A 22,147-nucleotide genomic window follows, 5' to 3' on the forward strand; every position below is an offset into this window, starting at 1 on the left:
TAATAAATATATATTTATGTGAATATAATAAAATCAAGTATAAAAACAGACGATAGATGATGTGAGAACTCAATCCCATTCAATTTCAGAATCAAAATGGGGAATATTTCCCGGCTCAAAGGTGCAAGAAAGTTGTTCGCTGAGGCTGTGGCATGTGTATATTGAATTCTTTGTTTCGAACAGATCCATTATCCCGCTTGACGAACTGAGAGATGATTAATAAACAAGAGAAAAGGACTAATCAATGGTTTAATTTTCAATTTCGAACAACATAGTACATGCATTGCAAAAGTCAAGATTTTTATCAAGAGAATTTTGATCTTTCTCATTGTAGAGAATTTCCCATTTAACTTCGTAAATACATATCTATATGATATTAATTATAAAAAAATTAAAAATTATAAGATTTGAACTTATAATTATTTTGTCAATAAAAATACTGTTAAGTTTGCACAAGCTCCATTATATTATGCTATTAATTATAAAAGAAAATAAACATTTGAAATCGTAATTATGTGAATTTATTAAAATATAAAAATATCTCATTTTAAAAACTTAATCTCACAAATAAGATTTTAAAATATTATTTATATTATTTTTTAATACTAATAAATAAATAAGCGTGTTCTTTGCCACACTCTTGAAACTAGTGAAAACTATTTTTATGGACCATCAAACGTGGGAGATTTTTTCCTAGAAAAACAAGATAGGTTATTGTCAATCAAAAGATTAGCAATACTTGTTGACTAATTAATATTGAATTCAAGGCTTTGATTTAGCAAAAATCAAGTTGGTGAGGCATGTGATGCAAATCTTTCCAATCTCGACCAAGCCTAATAAACCAAAAACTATAATATATAAAAAAAATAAACCTAACCATCTATACTTTTCCTTCTAAATATTCATACCTCTTCAACTTTATTATACATTTCATGATAATCACTTGAAACTACAAGAGAGGATTACCATACGAGCTGCCAATGAAACACAGTCAAACCAAGAAAAATCCCAAATGGCATACAATGTCCAAGCATTTCTCCATAGACTGCGCAGGATAAACAACATATGATTTCCATGCATGGTAGGTTAAGGTTTGCTCAATTGAGTCAAATTCCCATGCAAGTCAAAAGGCAAGGAAGTAAGTAGTGATACTTGAATTATTTACTAGTACAATCTTGGAGGCTGCAACACGATTTTAACTAAGAAAATTGATCCGAGTAATTAATTGTCTAGGTAGTCTTAAAACCTTATATTATATTGGGTCATTTTCGTATTATACAAGCACACGTACGTCTAGTTAACTTGTTTGAATTTCATTTGGTCTCCGATATTATTCTCCCAAAGTTTGTAAGCTTATCATTTTAATAATCAAAATTACTTAATTTGATAATTAGTCAAGCACACATTTTGAATATCGTTAATTAAATGATGACGTGAGCTCCAATTGCATTGATTTATACAATCTTGATGTGAACGGTACTGTGGTTGAGATTCTTTAATATACTTAGACATTAGATTCTTTATATATATATAGTAATGGATTTCTTTAAGTAGTCTACATATTAATTGAGATTAGATTTTTTTTCTCGAGTGATCTCGAATGAATTTCATAACTTTTCTTGAATGCTAACTCTAAATTTTGAATATAAAAAGTCAAGAAATAAAACAAATCCCTTTTAAAATGGCGAAGTGAGCTAGATCTGTGGAATGTGCATCTTTAGAATTCAACTTATCATGTTGTTGAACGGGAACAATCTAATGTTTTGGAACCACCTATGTGAACTTGGCATGTATCAATATATATATCTACTTGAATTAAAGGAGTTGGCCAGATTGATTTTTAAGAGTTTTTTTTTCTTAGATTTAAGTTTTAAGGCTATCATCGAGGAGAATTTATTAAATTCTTTTGAAAATATTAGGCTAATATAGAAAATATGTTTTTAAAAATCACTAAAAAAATAATTTTAGTTTACATGCAAGTTGTCCATCGGAAAAAATTATAAGTCATTTACTGTAAATTAAATTAAATTTTTTTAAATGTAAAAAAAATATCTAAGCGATGAAGAACTATTTAACATTGTTATTAAATATGGTTTAGTGTGTCGAACTTAAAAACTCTTGACCGAACTCCTTGTCTAGTCATATTTCAAATTAAATCATGTAAAATTGTTATAACGTGACCTAGTCAACTTGATAGATATAATGACCAAAAATTAAAAGAAAAAATAATGACCATAATAAAAAAATTTCAATTTAGTAACGTGACCTAGTCAACTTAGTAAGAACATAGTTTGACCTTTTTAAAAATTTCAAGATTAAAACAATCAAACGGTAATATATTTGATCGATCTGGGTTAACCTGTCAAACTTGTGACCAGGATCGTGAATTCCACTAGATCTAATAATAATTAATTATATGATAACAAATTTGAAGACCAGTTCAAAACCAACTAAATATAACACCAAAAAATAATCTTAGCGTTGTAAAGATATCTTAAGCCTTTAACTGAGGAAAACAGAATGAAAACTTTTTTCCTACATTTAATATCAGTGATCCATGTTTGCATTTTAATCTTATGGTTAAATTCAATTTGTTATTTAACACATTCATATACATTACAAATATCATATAATTATGATTTATGTTTCTATTTCCTATCAAAATTTCAGTATAATCTTCTTTGTCCGAGTCATCAAACAGTTCTTCTCTTCTTCTAAAAAACCTATATAACGATCAAGGAGAGTTTCAAATCCCACACATAACAACTTATATCCAGGTTTTGGGTCTGAGGTCATTCAATCAATCAAAACAAAATAATACACACCTATTGAAGTTCATTAAGTACATTTAAACAATTTAAGCTTAACTTTACATAAGAGAGCATTTCATTACAAGAACAACATTATAAATACTTATTCATATTATAATCCTCGTTCATTTGAATTACAATATACTACTAAGAACCCACCTAATATTGTAACTAAGAAAATTAGAATCTTGTCTCAACATGTGATATTCTAGCTAGATCATGAACATGTAAAACATAGAAATTTAAATAAAATATCTATCATAATATAATTAAGGTATGTCAGATATAACATGTACATGATTTTTCATGGAACAAACCTCCATAATTTCTTTTGATAATAACATAATTGACTCATTTGATATAATCTCTACTAACCTTGAGTATTATATAGTCACTTTGTCAAGGTAATTCCAAGCTCTATCTTCCCATCTAGAAGTTATATCTTGTTCATAAATCCATCTTGAAAACTTTATGTATCGAAGCTCACCATAAGGTTTATTGATGGTAAAGGCTTATTCCACGCATCCTACTCTATACCATTAATTTATCAAGGGTAAATTATCATTTATACTTTTTTTTCTCTATATGTTCCTTAAGGAATCTGATCATTTACTAGTATCGTCCTATAATTTTAAATAAGTATAATTAATGATTTATCAATTTCTATTTTCCATAATGAATCTTTAACATTGATTTAACTTGATTTAGTTTGAGCCAACACATCATTAGTCGTTCATTTTATAACAAACTTTTATGTACACATGTCTTCACATGCATCAATACACTTATTCATCCCTTGGATTGACCATCATATTTCTTGAAATATACAAGCATAAATGTCCATGTTCTTGTCCCATTAGGCCATCAAGACAATTCTCAAATCTCTTACCATGTCGTACTCGAATCAGCATATACCTATGTCCTTTTACATGATCAAACAACCACCCTTTTCTTAATGAATACACCATCAAAACTGCATTCATTCAACTACACTACATTGTACAAACCAATTCTTTATTATAACCCATTTTACTATCATTACAATCCTTAGAGTTCTTATGCATATGTTATCCAAAACAATATTTGAAATGCATCCCATTGTTGTTCCTCTGATAGCTCTCTGCTCATATAATATGCTGTCAAAATAGCCTACAAACTATGCTTCAATGCAGCCTAAAACACAGCACATTTAGTAATATTAGTCACCACCCCCGTGAGTGACTATTGAATATATTCTAATATCGTTATTGTCTAATACTACGAGTTTATTAACTCTAAAACATCCTAAAATAACGTGAACAAATGAATTTTTCTTTGTTTAGAAATCTATTTTCAAGCCATTTTCACCTAGAAAACACCATAAAAACAATCCTAAACCATCCATTAACTCTAAAACACTCCAAAATAACGCAAAAAATAAAAATCAAACTAATCAAGAAAATCCTAATTGAATCCAATCTACTTTTCAAGCATTGTTAGAGAAAAAGTCACTACTATTTGAAAACTCATCATTAAATGAAATTCATTGAGACTAAGAACAACAACTCTCATTGTCGAAAAGTGGTCAAACCGATAACTTTCTCTTTTCTTATCGTTTTTCAATGAGTCTCTCTCATCTGTATAACTCGGGGTTGAGAATGATCAAAATAAACTTTTAGACTAAAATATTAAAAATTCTAGAACTTTGAAATTAACCATGTATTTTCTTCATGTTTTACATTTCATTCCTCTCACTTTTAATTTGGTTTTTATTATCAAAATTTCAAACCATCATCAGGCTATAAAAAGAATCAATTGAAAAACAAATTTTGAAGACAAAAATTAAAAAAAAAAGGGACGGAAAAAAAAGGAGGGTAGTTTTTTTAGTTAAAGCTGATGGTTTCTAGCCAAAAAAAAAAAGCAATGAGGGTTGGGGTGCCACGTGTAAGGAGCCCATTAAGTAGGTGGTGGGTGAAGTCAGCTAGAGCTAAGCATCCATTTTTGGTGGGGTTTTTCTGGTTAGATTTGCCTGTTGGAGGATCGTAGCATGGGATTATATTTGGTTGTAAAGGAAAGTGTCAATTTAGGAGCCACCAACCATCGACAAGTTAGTGAAAATGGTGTCAAGTGCCGCACCCACCACCTCCTTCGATCAATCACCTCATCATCCATGTAATTAACCCTTTTTTGATCTATCACTTTTACGTTACTAAACACTTCCACTTCTATTAGACGTGTGGAATGATTCGATTTCTAGTTTTTTTATTTGTGAATCAAATTAAGACTTGAAGCTAGTAGATGGATGTGTCTAATCAACTTTTTTGGATCCAATTTCATGAAATTTTTTTATCTCAAAACATCATAGAAATAACTTGTATATATTGAAGGATATCTAATAAAATCTTAAAAGTTGGGAGTTAAAGATATAATTTATATTATATTTTAATATATTTTTTAATTAAAAATTATTTCAGTTTAAATTAAATTTACAAAAGATTATACTATCTTATACATAAAAAAAAATAATTCATAACTATTTGGTTATTATGTAAAAAAATTATTTTAAATTAAAAAATTTAAGCTTTTAAAATTATATAAATTCTTGCTATCTTTTGATTAACCTTTGGTATTGTGGTGTTTTATGGGTAAATAAAACATGATGAAATATAATAAGAAAGAATTTTGCTAGAAAAAAAATACAAAAATGAGATACCAAATCTATTTATTTAATTGAACAAAACTATTTTTCTTTCCATCTCACATGTATATCGAACAATGAAGGGTAAATTAGAAAGTGTACTTGTCACTAATCAAATGTATATATTATGATTTTTATTTTCTAAGATAATATATTAGGATTTTTTTTATTATTAATATGGGTGTCTGAATCCGTTTGTGTGTACCTCGACTAATCTTATGAATTCTAAAGTTAACGATTATATAAGCCTTTAAAAATCCGAAAATTTATAAAACTCAAATTGGTGATAACTGAAAAGCAAATCTAGAATTTGATAAATCAAATTATATTTTTCATTAATATATTTAGAGTTTTGAATGCGTAAGATGGTGGTGTTTTCATTTTTATTTTCAAATCTAAGAAAAAGGGACAGGTCATCTTGGTTGGTGTGAAGGGAATAAACTAATTAAAAGCTTAATTGTCATAATTATGAACATAAAGTACTTAGTAAATTTTGGGTAAATAGTCATATGATAGAAAACGTTAGGAGCCACACGCGATCATGTAGTGGCTAAGGCATCAAGGTGATAGATTCCTTTCCCTTGATTGTGTTCACACTTGTGCCTTTAAACCTAAAGATTCTATATGAAACCGTGTTCACACCTAATCCACCTAAAGAGCCGCTTTTAGCTTCGGCTTGGTGGCGGGCTTAGCTCTATCCATTAGCCAGATGGTCTTATCATTACGTGAGAAACATCATTCAAACCAAAATTATTAGGACATGTTTGGGGCACTAGTTGCACTGGTTTTTTTTTATAAAATTTTGAATTGGTTTTGTTTTAAATTAATTTTTTTATGTTTTTGTATTGTTTTAATATGCTAATATCAAAAATAAATTTTAAAAAATAAAAAAATATTATTTTAATACATTTCAAATAAAAAGTACTCTACTATTCTCCCAAATAAACTCTAAGATTTTAATTTTTTTCAAATAACAAATAAGCATTTGAAAAAAATATTATTTTGATATATTTTTATCTTTATCTCTTTAAAATGTATTAAAATATTTTTTCTGAATTTTGTTTTTAATATTTAGCATATCAAAATTATTGAAAAGTATAAAAAAATATTAATTTAATATTTTTTAAAAATAAATATACTTTTGAAATATAACTAAATATGGTTGAAAATGCAATATCAAATTGGCACTCAAGCTCTAGAGAATGATTACCCTTGTTAAATTTTGTTATATTATGTGATTTTAGTGTTGTATAAAATAAAAATTTTAACAAAATTTATTTATAATCGAGAGTTTTCTCAAATTTATTTTTAATCAAAATGTTTGAAAAATGTTTTAAGATTCAATCGGTTGTAGATAATATAATTAGAAAATTTGTTTTTTTTTCTCTCTTATCAACATATTTTATTATCCAAGACAAATTACAAAGTTTTTTTCACATATAAATAGCTACAAGTTTTTACTATGATTTTTTTATCATCATCTGACCGCCGCTTTTGATGAGTATATATAACTATTTATATTTTCGATGAAGAACTTCACAGTAAATTAAAAGAATATACGAAAAAATATAACAGTAATTGCTTTTTAAAATATATTTTATTTAGAAAAATATAAAAATAATTTTTTTATTTTATTATTTAAAATTTATTTTTGACATCAATATATCAAAACAATTCAAAAAAGTTAAAAAATAATTTTAAAAAATTCTAATTTTAATAAAAAATAAATTAAAACTCATTCCCAAGCACCCCTAACCTAACCTAGCCTAGTTGAGCCAAGCCATGGAAGCACCGGCAATGGCTACCCACCAGCATCAACTTCATGGTGGATAGGATTCCTCACATGCAAAGTGGCAATTAAGTCAACACCAATCACTTGCCAGGTCACCAAACATGTCATCTTACGTGGCAACAAATTAGGTCTGACCTTTCTTCCTCATCCCCTTCTGCCATGCATCCTCTCCCTATATAACATCCCTCTCCTCTTCTTGCCCAAAACTTGCTCTCTCTACACTATCACATCCTCAAGATATAGAGAAAGATGGGAAATTGTTTAAGACATGAATCACAGGATTTTTCAGGGTTTGACATGCAAGAGAAAGCCATGAACAGCATAAAAGAGGAAGGGCTTCTTGGAGATAATAACACGGGAGAATTCACATCCTGCTCTCCAACAACAACAACAACATCAACTACAAAAGTGAAGATCAAGATTACGAAGAAACAACTCGAGGAGTTGATAGGCAAGGTTGAAGTAAAGGAACTCTCAGTGGAACAAATCTTGTCCATGTTGATGAATGGCAGTAGCAACGATAGATCTTACGAGGCACATGATCAGCTGTCTTGGAGGCCTAATCTACAGAGTATACCGGAATGATCATGAGCTGGTTTTGACGAAGGATGGGATCATGAAGATCCATTTATGTCTTCTTGTCGTACATGGTTTTGTTTTGTAGGGAAAGATGTGTAGTCTTACCTAGCCAATGTATTAAGCTAGCTCTAGCCCTATACATTTTGTTCATTTCTGTACATACAGGAACCAATATTTGGTTTTATAGTTAAAAGAATTGTTCCTTTTTCTTTTTAATTCTTTGTTTAACATCTTTTTACAATTTTGGTTCACAATATTGAGTGATTTTTATCCACAAATGTTGATATATGACATTGCTACAGGCCCCTGCCTGTAGCTTGCCGGCTTGTGTTTGGGGCACAGGCCATAAAATTATCAAGGGATAGACGGGGATTTTAGAGATTTATGTCAAGAGGCTTAATCTTAATCCTGAAGTAACTTTGAATTCTGAAAGGATCGATAGGTGGGGACTTTAGAAATGCCAACATGCTATCTTTAAAAGTGTAATATTTAGGGAAACAATTATGAACAGAAATAAATTTTATAAAATATCTTGTTTGTTTCCAACATTGTTATGTCTCCATTCTCAAAACAGTATCTAGTCAACAACTTGCATGGCCGGCATTTACCTGTTTGGATCAAAATTGATCAGAGGTTGCTAGTCGACAACTTGCATGGCCGGCATTTACAGTGGCCCTTTAAACATTTCATGTGCTCTGTCATTGTCATTCAACCACTGAAAGAAAATAGTTTTACATTCATATATAAAAGAAGTCATGGCAAAACCTCGACCAAATCGTTCAAACTTCAACCACATGTTTTCAATCTTGTTAAATTATAATTTAAACGCCAAAACAAAGGGAGAAATGGTCAAGGGAGATGAAGATTAGACCATATCATGTTTCCATAATGGTTGGCTCACAGGCTAACTCTCTTCATGTGGTGATTAATTGAAGACTGCATTGCAGCTCTCATCTTTTCGGCAATCATCCTAACCATTGGATTTGTAGATGAATCAACTGATTTCGATTGATGGGACTTCTCAAAAACTGATTTCGGGAAGAATCTGTGTAAAAGTTGCAGCACCTTTCAAGGTCAAACACAATTCTAGGCGTAGTTATCTGGTATATTATCATTATTATATCTATTATATTAGAGTTTATTATACAAATTCCATTAGAACAGTGGTAATCCCCAGATAAGAACCCATCCATGCTACTTCCTTTGTCAAATAATTTAGCTGCTTTGGTGCTTGACATTTTTCAGAGACATTTATCAACAATCAATGAAATGCTGGAAATAAAAGCAAAAGGATTGATATAACAGTGCGTAACGGTGCTAAAAGTCAAAATTGCTGGCATACAGTAGCAAGACAAAATGTCGGCCCCAATAAAAATAATTCACTGCTGGATGGATGACAGCAGCTTGAAATCGCAGCCAACAATTGAAACCAAACCAGGAACTGCCCGTTTGGCAAAATAATGCTTTCGGCTTTTTCAGAGCTTTAGGGCTTACAACTACAACCAGCAAATGCCACAGCCATCCCGAAATGGACCCCAAAACATGGATGTTTCACAAAAATCTAAAAGTTGGCGCCAAGCAATTCTAACCAAATTAAATAGTAGCATAAACCTGCATCCCATGGAAAACTAAACAACATTTTGTTACGAATTGATGCATTAGCTGAAATTGAATGTTTCTTTGTTTCAATATGATCATACAAGAACAACAAAAGAGCATACAGCAGCTTTATAGTGTAATTTAAAAATCAAATATGGATAGCACAACAATCCTTTAGTTACCAAGGACCTTGAGAAATGAAGAGTTTCTGCTTTCTGTTATCTATATTCTTGAAAGTTCACATGGCCAGTGGCTTGCGCATGTTCAACAGCCTCCTAAATATTAACATGAAAATGAAAATGAGAATATAGAAATCGAGTAAAATTGCACCCAGCTCGATATAAGCATAAAGCTCAATATAAGCACTGAGAATGGAGCAAGAATAGTAGCATCAATATGAACTAACCTTCTGACCAATTACTCCAATTTGGCATACCCCACAGCGCAAAGTGAAGTTGGCAGTGTCTGTGTAACTTCTTCTCCTGCCAGTAATACAATGAAATGAATATTTCAAAATTACAAGATTTCCCAATTGGCATATACCAATGGAGAAAACAGGGAAAAGAAATAAAAAGAATACATCATTTGCTAGATGGAGAATAAAATCAAAAGAGAGTAAAACAAGAGCATTGGATAGGAAAGATTCTAATGATCCTGAAATGCAAAGCAGCATAGGATTAAAAACCAACATATAGTGTAACCTTAATCCATCTTATAAATCTGACTCATAAAGGTTCTAGAATGGCAAAGAAGTTTTCAAGAAGATATGAACTATGATGCTAAAAAAATCCGTGGTTGTCAAGTTATCTCCAGCCTCTGCATTATTTGGATTTTGTCTAGAGGGCATTTATCTGTTCATGTAGTCTACTTCCAGTCACATTATGTATTCAGAACAGGATATACATGAGCTAAATATTTCGCATTTAGAACATGAAAACTTCTTTCCATCTTCAAGTATTTGTCCAATTTTGTTTACATAAAGAATACCTTTGTTGCTCCTTAACAAGATTAAGAGCATGCCCCTCAGCTTGCCCTATCGTCCTGTCGTTTTGCACCGCAAATATGGTCTGATCAAACTCCTCTGGAGCTCCCTCAAATGGAGACATCTGTTTGGATGCATAACCAAGAGAAAGGTCCCATAAGTAGGGTACAAAAAAAAAAAAAAACCCTGTTAATGGAGCATGGCAGGAGGTGTAAAATAAATTATTATTGCAGCATGGCAAGTCAATAGTGGGAATTTGCTACCAAACAATACTGCAGCCTATAGCTTAATGCAATCTCTCCGATGTTTTGGACTATGTTTCGACCATAGATCTTCCTTGGAGGGACTTAGACTGTATTCTACATCAATGGATCACACATATTTTCCTTTTTTTATCCTCCTTTAATACTCCAATTTGACAATAAAATCACGCTAAAATGCTAATTAATAAATAGATTGGCAGTGTAAAACACATACAGCTAAAGCATCATAATGGAGTCCATCGTAAATCAGCATGGCCCTTTCTGAGTACGTCCTCTCCTGTCAAATAGCAGCATAGGGCAGAGGGAGAAACTCACAACCATTCAGTAATGCTCAAGTTGGTGATATTTAAAAAAAACAAAATTATTAATAGCACTGACCTGACCATACAAATCACATCGCATGGTCTGTATATCATATGCTGCAATTTCACGTCCATAATAATCTGCTAATATTGAAAGCTCAATGGCACCTTCACAAGACAGCACCAAGCAACAAAAGTAATCAGAACAGGTCAACAAGCAATTAAACATTCTGAAAAAAATAGAGTTTAGTGCATGATTGTGAAAGAAAAAGAATGCATGAAAGAATTTAGTGGATAACGATCCTGAGAAAAGCAGAGAATTTAGTGCCTATCCGATTAAAACAAATTAAAAGACTACAAAGAAATGCTTAATAGAAGCCAAGGACCTAACAATCGTCAACATCCTAGACTGCATGATACCTTCACTGCTAAAATGTAACGCTTAAGATTCAAATTCAGTATCTAGATTATTACAAGAATACCAAATTTCCTATGGAAAACTACAGACAAGATTTTTGTAACCCTTTACATGGTGTGCTTCCTATTAAGTATGCTGATATGATCAGGGTGGCTACTCCTCGTACGAAACATATATAATTTTCTAGGGCCTTGGCCCTGTTTATTACCAAAAATAATTATACAGAGATTTCCAGCTCATAGGTTATTTGTTTGTGGGATTTCCTGAAGTGTTTCCATTGTTGTTTCAAGGAATACAGCAAACTATGCATCCACCTTTACAGCACTAACTTGTATAGACAAGGTCCTCACAAAACAGGTTCCCCTTTCTTAGGCAGAAAAAGGAAAATGCCATGCTTTTACATTCTTTATACATGCTAGAAAGTTGAAAATATGATATTGTGAGAAATAAAATAAAAAAAATTCTTTGATTTAAGTCAAATTACATGATTGAAGTATTGACAGCTTTCCTTTGGAGAAAAGAAAAGTGCTTTATTTTGTAAAGATTCCAAAATCCATGTCCTCTACTTTGAATAAAGGAATCTGGTATAAAGCAATGGATAATACTTGGGTCACTTATTGCACAAGAGAATAAAGATTGATGTTGCAAATATTAATACATTCCCAAAGCTAAACAGCGATGTAAAAGGCAATTTATCTTTACCAACTCTTTTAGATTGAAGTCAAGATGCCAAACTCTAGGAGTTCCATGACTGAGTGATGAAAGGCCCTTGACTTCTCCTAGATGCTGCTAAATTATAAGTCACATATATTGAATATGAACACAATTTGGTTGACCAGAGAGAGAAAGAGGGTTCCACACTTGCTACTTGTTATAGTCCTTCTACACAACAATCTCATATTTAAGATAGTCATTCACTTCCTTTCAGTAACTGGCCCTTTAGTCATTAAAGCACCATCTCAATAGGCAAGGAAAAAAGTTCAACCTACCTCCCCACTTCTCAGGGTCAATGATCCAAGTACAATATTCGCCATTTGGCTTCCCAAGAAATGCTTCGTTATATTTTTCTGGATCGCTTGCCACTGTTGCAGCTATGACCTTAAAAATTTATTGATTGCAACAAAATCAAGAGAACAAGATAGAAAAAAAAAAAAAAAGAATACAGAAAGTCAATAGAGCAGGGATTTAAGTGAAATGGAATGATGAGTTGTTTCTTTATCAATGATTTGAAAAGTATCAAGATGTCAACAATACTTCAGGATACCACATAGCATCTCCAGCAATGTCAGTGCCAAGCCATGGCAATCTATTATATGCCCTGACACTTGGCAAACTAACGAGCAATCCTGGAGATGATTCCATGCAAAATATTGTTCTAGAATCAGATCCACTCACAGATAGCATCAATTTAAATGGAATGATTCTGAATCCCACTTCCATAACATCTACATCTTTTGCATTCCTACAATCATAATGAAGTATTCGGTATTCCATCCAGCAGAGTATTATCTTCTAGGTGAAATTTTTCTTTTTATTTCGCTGCCACTAAGCATGTTCTTATTTTATCTGATTACATTCCTCTTGTAATTTTGCAACTTCAAAATCCACCAAAATATGTCCATACAGCATTCAAAGGCATCTCCAATTACGGTAACAACAATTGTTACCTCCAAAAACAAGAAACTAAAATTAAAAAATGAAAATGGAACACACTTGTGTAAATCTAGACATCTAAATCCTGCAACTAGCAGTGCACTAAACATGCAACAACGTAACTCCATACATGCATTATTTGTTCATATACAGTATTGCTATCAGATTGAACATTATAAACAATTTTTCCAATTCAAAAATCAAAAGTTTATGCTTTAGAAATTAAAGTAAACTTTTTAAGGATCAAGTTCCTCCAACTATACTCATTTCACATAAACAAAATCAAAAGGTTAAAGAATTACACATTTTTTTCTTATTGAAAGCCAAGCTAGAATAAAGATGAGAAGCAAGAACCTGTCTCAATTCAGGAGCTTTATTTTTGTCATGGTCCATAACATAGCTTCAAACAAGCAAAAAAACAGCATCAAAGATTGAAACTTAGCCACCAAGTCATACAATTGAAACAAAGAAAACATTGAAAACAGAAGCATCATAGTTTAAATTTTACCCAACAGCATTGAAAAGACAACTATTGTCCGAGGGAATAACCCTTCTAAGAATGATTCCTTCCATGGTGCCAGTAAACAAGAACCTGCAATTCCAGGTAAAATATCAGCTTTATACTTGTAATTCAAAAGGTACTAAAATTTACAAGAACCCAAATTTAAAAACTTGGAACAACTACAATGCACCTGCCAAAAAAATAAAAAGGACCCCAATTTCCACCAAGCAAAACCACCCCCAGATGCAGAAACACAACAAGAAAAGGAAATGAATGGTTAATAAGAATCTTTTATAAGTAATTTAAAAAATGCCCACAAGAACCATATGTATGTTACAAGGATGAGCTGATAGTTCAAGGCAAAGAAACTTCAAGAAACAAGAAAAGCAAAGAAATAAATAATAAAAAGCTGTATTATTTATAGATATAGTGTTGTTCTAAGTGAAGGAGAAATCTTACGGGTTTTGAAAATGAAAAAGGAGGACTAGTTGAGAGAGAGAGAGTTTTTGGGTCCGAGATGTCGTTAGCTATTTGTTATCGGTTTGCTTTTTGAAGTTCCCATTTGAGCAAGGGTTAAGGCCTAATGTCAAGTAGTTTCTCAAAGTTAACCAGTAACTAGTCTTTGCTGTGGATAGAATCTATTTCAAAAAAAATATCAAGAACGCGAGGATTCTTTGTAATTTCATTAAATATGGTTAAGCGGCTAAATCTTAAATCCTTTGGATCTCTGTCTACTCAATTTTTTAATTAAAAATGTCAAAGCTGATATGATTATAATTTAAAAGAAAAACACTTAAAACAATGATGTATTAGATTGGTTTTGATCACCCTGTAATTTGAATCTATTTAATTTAAAATTTTTATTTTTTAAATTTATTTTTATATAATTATATGATTAAAAAATAAATTTTTGTAATATCGAGTATCAACCTTAAAATAAATATTTGTTTAAATCTTATAGAAAAAATAAAAATAATTATAAAATTTATTTCTCATCCAATCCAATATTAAAAAATAAATATAAAAAAATTAATTAAAAAAATCGGGTATTCCTGGTTACCAACCAAACAAGTGAACTGGGTCATGGACTTCACTGGAACTGATTACTTTTTTTAAAATTATTTTTTATTTAATTATATAATAACAAAAATAAATGATCTCAAAATTAAGAACACCATACCAAAACCTTTTTTTGAGACTTTGATAACCTCACATAGAGTAAAACAATACAAATCATGAAAATCAATTCTCAATTAACTCAAATAGGGCACCAAACTTTTAAACAAGTTTATGGATTTTATAAAGTTTAATTATATGATTTTTTTTTTCTAGATTGTTTTTTTAACTATATAAGAAAAGGATAGATGATAACAAAATTGAGTTCAATTAAAAAAAAGTACTTTAAAAAACCCATAAATCGGAGCAACTTAAGTTACCCTGCTAAACCTACAATCTAGATTATGGGCTCTACAAAGTTTAATAGCTTTGGTTTTTTTTTTCCAAAACCATTTCTAATTAAAGTAAATATTAAAAACTAAATGATCACATAATTGATCATTAACCCAATATTAGATAATTTGTTTGATATTGTGATAACCCTGTAGAAAGGCAAAATAAAAAGAAACAAATTATAAAGTTCAATTTCTAACTAACTTAATGTTAAAGGATGAAATCGCGAAAATAATTATAAAACATCAATTAAAAAGATATAGGATTGAATCAAAGAGATTTTAAAAATCAAAAGACTAAACTAAAAGGAAGGAAAAGTGCCAAATTTGGAAAAAACAAATTTTAAAAATATAGGACTGAATTGAAAGAATAAATGAAAGATACTTATCAAAGCATAGCATGAAGAATGCCCATTACCTTTAGGCGGCACGTGAGCCTTCCTCCATGTTCCGATTGATGTCATCTTTGACGCCATCAGATTCATCATGACATCACATTCCCTATAAAGCGCGTTGCAATGTGGCACCGACAACCCATTTCACTTTCTTTCTTTTTCTCTCTCATTGCCTCAGTGGATGGCTTATTAAATTCTCTCCATTAGGTCTCAATGGTTTCTCATTCTTCAAATGTAGTCCCTTTATTCTAAATTTTTGTAAAAATTAAGAATCCAAACAATATCTCGCATAATTGAGCATAAAAAACCCTACATTTAGATTTTTTTCTGATACCATGATTGTTAAGATTTTCTTATAATAGCTCTATGTTGTCCTAGTCTTTAGGGATTTATTCAGTTAAATAAATCGTGGTTTTATGGCTAAGTAAGTGGTGCTTATTGTCCTATTCTATAGGAGTAGTGGTTAATGCTAAGAAGGAATGTTGTTATGTAAAGCCTATAAATAGGCCTTTTTTCTTTATCAATAATATATTGATTTTTCACCATTCAAATTGCTTTTTCTTTTTTGTTTTTCAACGTAGTAATAGTGGTATCAGAGCAAAGTTAATGAGATAAAATAAAAGAGATAAAGTTTCTAAACAGTAAGTCTCCAAAATAGTCAAAAATAGTTGTAGCTTTTTCTCCTCTTCATCTTTTGCAGCAATAGCTTTTTCTCTTTTTCATCTTTTACAGGTAACAATGGCATCAGATTCAAATTTTATGCAAGCAGCGATCCCACGTTTTGATGGTCACTATGACCATTGGAGTATGCTAATGGAGAACTTCCTTCGGTCAAAAGAATATTGGCCGATTATTGAATCTGGAATTGAAGAACTAGCAACAACTACAATCTTAATAGATGCCCAGAAAACAGAGTTGAAAGGGAGAAAGCTTACAGATTTGAAGGCAAAAAAATTACCTTTTTCAGGCAATAGATCGTCCCATCTTGGAAACAATTCTTAGCAAAGAAACTTCTAAGGATATATGGGACTCTATGAAGAAAAAATATCAAGGCTCTACTAGAGTAAAGCATGCACAACTTCAAGCCTTGAGACGAGATTTTGAGACCTTACAAATGAAAGTTGGAGAATCTATCACCAACTACTATGTCAGGACTATGGAGATAAGTAACAAAATGCGATTTCATGGGGAGAAGATGGATGATGGTGTCATTGTTGAAAAAATATTGCGTTCTTTGGCACCAAAATTTGATTATGTTATTTGTTCAATTGAAGAATCAAAAGACATAGATGCACTACTTATTGATGAATTGCAGAGCTCCTTGCTAGTCCATGAACAAAAGATGAACCGAAGTTCAAATACAGATGAGCAAGCTCTAAAGGCTTTTACCTTTACTCAGTTCTCAAATTCTGAAGGAAGGAGAAGGGGTAGAGGTAGAGGTAGAGAAAGGGGAGTTAGAGGCAATAGAGATGGCAGCAGATAATTTTTAAGGCTGATAATGATCAATATTAAAGTAGAGGCAGAGGACGAGTTCAACACTTTGACAAATCCAAGGTAAAGTGTTTTAAATGTCATAAATTTGGACATTATCGTTCTGAATGTTATGCTAGGATGTCTAATGACAAAGAAAAGGGAGAGCAATCGCATTTTGCCGAAAAGAAGGAAGTGGAAACTTTGTTGATGGCTGTTGAAGCTAATCAGAAGCTAGAGTCTGATGTTTGGTATATGGATACAGGCTGCAGTAATCACATGTGTGGATGTAAGTCTTTTTTTTCTTATTAGATGAAGATTTTCATTTCGTAGTAAGTTTTGGTGATTGTTCCATTGTGAATGCAATAGGAAAAGGTGATATTAAGATAAGAACCAAGAATGGTTTTATAGAAACAATTTCTAATGTTCTTTATGTTCCTGACTTGAAAAGTAATTTATTGAGTGCTAGTCAATTGCAAGAAAAGGGTTATGTGATAACTATTTAAAATGGTATTTGTGAGATATATGATCCTTTAAGAGGAGCAATTGTTGTTGTTTAGATGAGTTCAAATAGGTTGTTTCCATTGAAGATAATAACATCTCAACCTTGTTTAATGGCTGAAATAAAAGACCCTTCGTGGCTTTGGCATTTTCGTTATGGCCACTTGAATTTTAGTGGATTAAAGACTCTTCAACAGAAAGATATGGTGATAGGCCTCCCTAAAATTCACATTCCTTCCCAAATTTGTGAAGAATGCGTTGTTAGCAAACAACATCGTTCTCAATTCCCTCAAGGAAAGTCATGGAGAGCAAAACGTGTCCTAGAGCTGGTACAGTCTGACATTTGTGGACCGATAAATCCATCTTCTAATAGAGGTAAAAGATATTTAATTACCTTCATTGATGATTTTACTCGAAAAACTTGGGTTTATTTTTTACAGCAAAAGTTAGAAGCTTTTTATGTATTTAAAAGCTTTAAGGCTCATGTGGAGAATAAAACAGGAAAGACTGTTAAAACCCTTCGAACAGATCGTGGTGGAGATTATTGTTCAACCGAATTTGAAGTTTTTTGTGCAGATCATGGCATTCAAAGGGAACTAACAGTTGCTTATACACCACAACAGAATGGTGTATCAGAGAGAAAAAATAGAATCATCCTTAATATGGTGAGAAACTTGTTAGTAAGAGGGAACATTCCAAAGAATTTTTGGCCAGAGGCAGTAAATTGGAGCATCTATGTGTTAAACAGAAGTCCTACCTTTTTTGTTCAGAACAGAACACCCGAGGAAGCTTGGAGTGGGCGAAAACCAGTTGTAGATCACTTCAGAATTTTTGGTTGCATAGCTTATGCACATGTCCTGGATGAGAAAAGAAAGAAGCTTGATAATAAGGGTGAAAAATGTGTCTTTATTGGCATAAGTGAATGTTTCAAGGCTTATAAATTGTTCAATCCACTCACAAAAAGGATTGTGACCAGCTGAGATGTTTTTGATGAGGAAAACACTTGGGATTGGAATAGGCAGTAGCCAACACAAGTTGTTTTCGACACTGATTCTGAAAGTGAGCCAACTCCAGTACCTATTATGCCTAACAATTCATCAGAAGCAACCCCAACAGCTGCTGAAATTTTGCCAGCAGCAGCAACTCAATCTCTTCCTACCTCAACAGCTGCTGACATTTTGCCAACAGCAACAGAAGCTTCTATTGCAGCAACTCCATCTCATCCTCGTATTCGAAAAAGGCCCGTATGGATGGAAGACTATAAGGTAACTGGAATTGAAGATCCAATCACTCATTTTGCTTTATTTTCATATTGTAATCCTACAACTTTTGAAAGTGCTGTCAAAGAAGAAAAATGGAGGAAGGTGATGAATGATGAAATTGATGCCATTGAAAGAAATAACACTTGAGAGCTGACTGATCTTCCGAAAAGGCACAAAACCATTGGTGTCAAGTGGGTTTTCAAAACCAAACTAACAGAAAATGGTGAAGTTGATAAGTATACAACATGTTTGGTAGTCAAGGGATATAAGCAAGAATATAGGATTGATTATACAGAAGTTTTTGCTCCTGTTGCAAGACATGATACAATCAGATTGGTGATTGCATTAACAACATAGAACTTGTGGCCTATTTTCCAGTTGGATGTCAAATCGGCATTCTTGCATGGAAACTTGGAAGAATAGGTATTTGTAGAACAACCTCTTGGTCATGTTAAGATCGGAAATGAATATAAAGTTTATAGATTAAAAAAAGCTCTTTATGGGTTACAACAAGCTCCACGAGCTTGGTATAGTCGCATTGAGACTTATTTTTTGAAAGAAGGCTTTCACAAATGTCCATATGAGCACACATTATTTGTTAAAATTGGAGATAAGGGGAAACTGCTCATTATTTACTTATATGTAGACGATCTTATATTTACTGGAAATGATGTTGTCATGTTTAAGAATTCAAAAAATCTATGATGATTGAATTTGAAATGCCTGACCTTGGTATGATGCATTACTTTCTTGGCATAGAAGTAGTGCAATCTGTTAATGAGATTTTTATTTCTTAAAAGAAGTATGTGTAAGATATTTTGGACAGGTTTCAGATGAAGGATTGCAATCCTGTTAGCACTCTAACTGAATTTGGCTTAAAGCTAAACAAAAATCATGAAGGGAAGAAAGTGGACAACACATTTTACAAGCAAATTGTTGGCAATTTAATGTATTTAACTGCAACAAGACCAAACATAATGTATTATATGAGCTTAATTAGTAGGTATATGAAGAATCCAACAGAAATGCATTTGTTAGCAGCCAAGAGGATCCTTCGTTACTTGCAAGAAACTAGAGATTTTGGGTTGTTCTATAAGAAGGGTGAAAAGTTAAAGTTGTTTGGGTTTACTGACAGTGATTATGCAGGAGATCAAGATGACAAAAGAAGCACTTCGGGTTATGTTTTTATGTTGGGCACAGGTGCTGTTTAATGGTCTTCTAAGAAGCAACAAATTGTCACTTTATCAACTACAGAAGCAGAATTTATTGCTACCACAGCTTGTGCTTATCAAGCTATCTAGCTAGGAAGAATTCTTGAAGAACTATAGTTCCAGCAAATTGAGGCTACTACAGTTTTTTGTGATAACAACTCAGTGATTAAACTCTCCAAGAATCCAGTGCTTCACGGAAGAAGCAAGCATATCAATGTGAGATATTATTTTTTAAGAGATCTTAGCAATGATTGAACAATCAAATTGGTTTATTGTCGAAGTGAAGACCAAGTTGCAAATATACAGATCAAACCTCTTAAATTTGCTACATTTGTGAAATTGCGTGGTTTACTTTGAGTTTGTTCACGTTCTACAGTGAATGAGAATTTTACAGAGAGTTGATTTTTTTTTTAAACTGATATCTGCAGATTTCAGTTTAAGAGGGGATGTTAAGATTTACTTATAATAGCTCTATGTTGTCCTAGTTTTTAGGGATTTATTCATTAAATAAATCGTGGTTTTATGGCTAAGTAAGTGGTACTTATTGTCCTATTCTATAGGAGTAGTGGTTAATGCTAAAAAGGAATGTTGTAATGTAAAGCCTATAAATAGGTTTTTTTTTTTTTTTATCAATAACATATTGCTTTTTCACCATTCAAATTGCTTTTTCTCTTTTGTTTTTCAACGTGGTAACAATGATAACCATGCAAAATAAAAATTAAAATAAATTATCTTCTTTAAATCATAATAAATACATAATATAAGAAATAAACTGAAAAGAGAGAGAAATCAATAACCAAAGAAAAAAAAATTAAAAACACACATAAAAAATACAAAACACTGTGGATTAACCTTAAACTGTGTTTAATCCTCCTGGCTAATTTAGGATTGATGTATAAGTTGATTCAAAATATGTTTTAATGGGATGTTTTAATTGTAATTTTGAATGTTTTATATTGGTTAAAACCTGTTTGTTTTAGCATTTTAAAAATACTTTTTATAAAATTTAAATTTTTTTTATTTGTTTTAATTTTTTTTTTATTTTCAGATCATTTTAATACCAATCAAAAATAATTTTTAAAAAATAAAAAAAATATTATTTTAATATGTTTTTATATAAAAAATATTTTCAAAAACAACCATAACTATATTGTTCAACATCTCTTTAACTGTGATTAGTTGTATATAAAATTTTAAATTAATTTCCAACGCAATAGAAGAAGATACTGGTATAATGCGAGACTCAAATGAGTTGAAATATTTGGATGCTCAAAATCTCGTGTTTGTAGTATCTCTGGAAGCTCCTCGGTAGCCGTGATAAAAGAAAATGCCATTTCTCTGTCTCTCGACTCATTACCTGCATATGCTGCTGTCCAGCAAATCCCAAGAAATATCAGTCCCTGATGTGTAATGAAATTATATATCAATACATCAAAATCATCGAGAAAAACAGGATCTAATCCAAAACCGTAAGCAAGGAGACGACCATTATTGATATTGTTGTAGTAGTTGTTCAAGTGCTTGGAAATGAAATGAAAACTGGTAATAATTTCATACCAGGGTTTGCAAACACACTTGAGTTTCAGTGAAGTTTTTCACAGGCAGCCGTGAGAGAATCTCGATCACAAGTCTTCAGGGGAAAGGTCTCCTCCATTCTTGGTATCCATCTATATATCGACAAGATGAACTTGAATCGAAAGATTACCTCTTCCTAAGATAACCGAGTAGAAGCGATGGCCTTTATCTGCCATGCAATCCTTGAAGATGGTGTTTTGGATCAAATATCATGTAAGAAAATATGATTTGGGATGCGTGAGATTGAGAAAGAATTCGAGGTGTGCTTGAGTTCGAGACAGACAAATATCCAAAATCTCCATATTTCATTTTCTTTGAAATCATGCGATTTACAGGAACACGTTCACGTATGGATTTGTTTCCGAACAAATGAAACCGTTGCCATATTTTGCTGCACCCATAGCTTTCCATTACCTCTTCCTTATCTTTTTTTGTGGGAGTTAACTTAGAAAGCAAACTTTAATGAACCCCATCAAAATCATTTTGCTAAAATTAAATTACATTATTGCTTTAATTTATAATTTCAATAAAAAACATCATTTAAAAAATAAAAATTTTGAGAAGGGTTTAAAGCAAATTATATTTTAGTTTTGAAAACCAAAAAAACCAATCTACTAATTAAGAATCGATTCAACCGTTCTTGTTCAAATTAGAATTTTCTTATATTATTTTAATTTTTTAATTATTTATAAATTAAATCAGTCAATC

General features: G+C 31.5%; 2 protein-coding genes across 4 annotated transcripts; one reads left to right on the top strand and one right to left on the bottom strand.

The window, feature by feature from the left end:
• Positions 1-7,528: 7,528 nt before the first annotated feature.
• LOC7491370 (uncharacterized) lies at positions 7,529-7,864 on the top strand. Its single transcript, XM_024593828.1, has one exon. It carries the CDS (start codon positions 7,529-7,531, stop codon positions 7,862-7,864), a length of 336 nt encoding a protein of 111 aa, XP_024449596.1.
• Positions 7,865-9,481: 1,617 nt separating this feature from the next.
• Positions 9,482-14,204, bottom strand: LOC7491371 (OVARIAN TUMOR DOMAIN-containing deubiquitinating enzyme 2). Of its 3 annotated transcripts, none has more exons than XM_002300438.4 (9): positions 14,037-14,204; positions 13,584-13,667; positions 13,430-13,475; positions 12,412-12,520; positions 11,081-11,172; positions 10,917-10,979; positions 10,445-10,563; positions 9,864-9,939; positions 9,482-9,732 (listed from the first exon to the last, which is right to left on the bottom strand). In XM_002300438.4, exons 2-9 carry the CDS (start codon positions 13,646-13,648, stop codon positions 9,676-9,678), a joined length of 627 nt encoding a protein of 208 aa, XP_002300474.2. In that variant the 5' UTR covers positions 13,649-13,667; positions 14,037-14,204; the 3' UTR covers positions 9,482-9,675. The 3 variants fall into 3 exon arrangements, with proteins under 3 accessions (XP_002300474.2, XP_024464540.1, XP_024464538.1); XM_024608772.2 differs by having other exon boundaries at positions 13,584-13,767; positions 14,037-14,188; XM_024608770.2 differs by lacking the exon at positions 14,037-14,204 and adding an exon at positions 13,768-13,975.
• Positions 14,205-22,147: the final 7,943 nt, after the last annotated feature.

Source organism: Populus trichocarpa, chromosome 1 (assembly GCF_000002775.5).
Source record: "Populus trichocarpa isolate Nisqually-1 chromosome 1, P.trichocarpa_v4.1, whole genome shotgun sequence".
Taxonomy (NCBI): Eukaryota; Viridiplantae; Streptophyta; class Magnoliopsida; order Malpighiales; family Salicaceae; genus Populus; species Populus trichocarpa.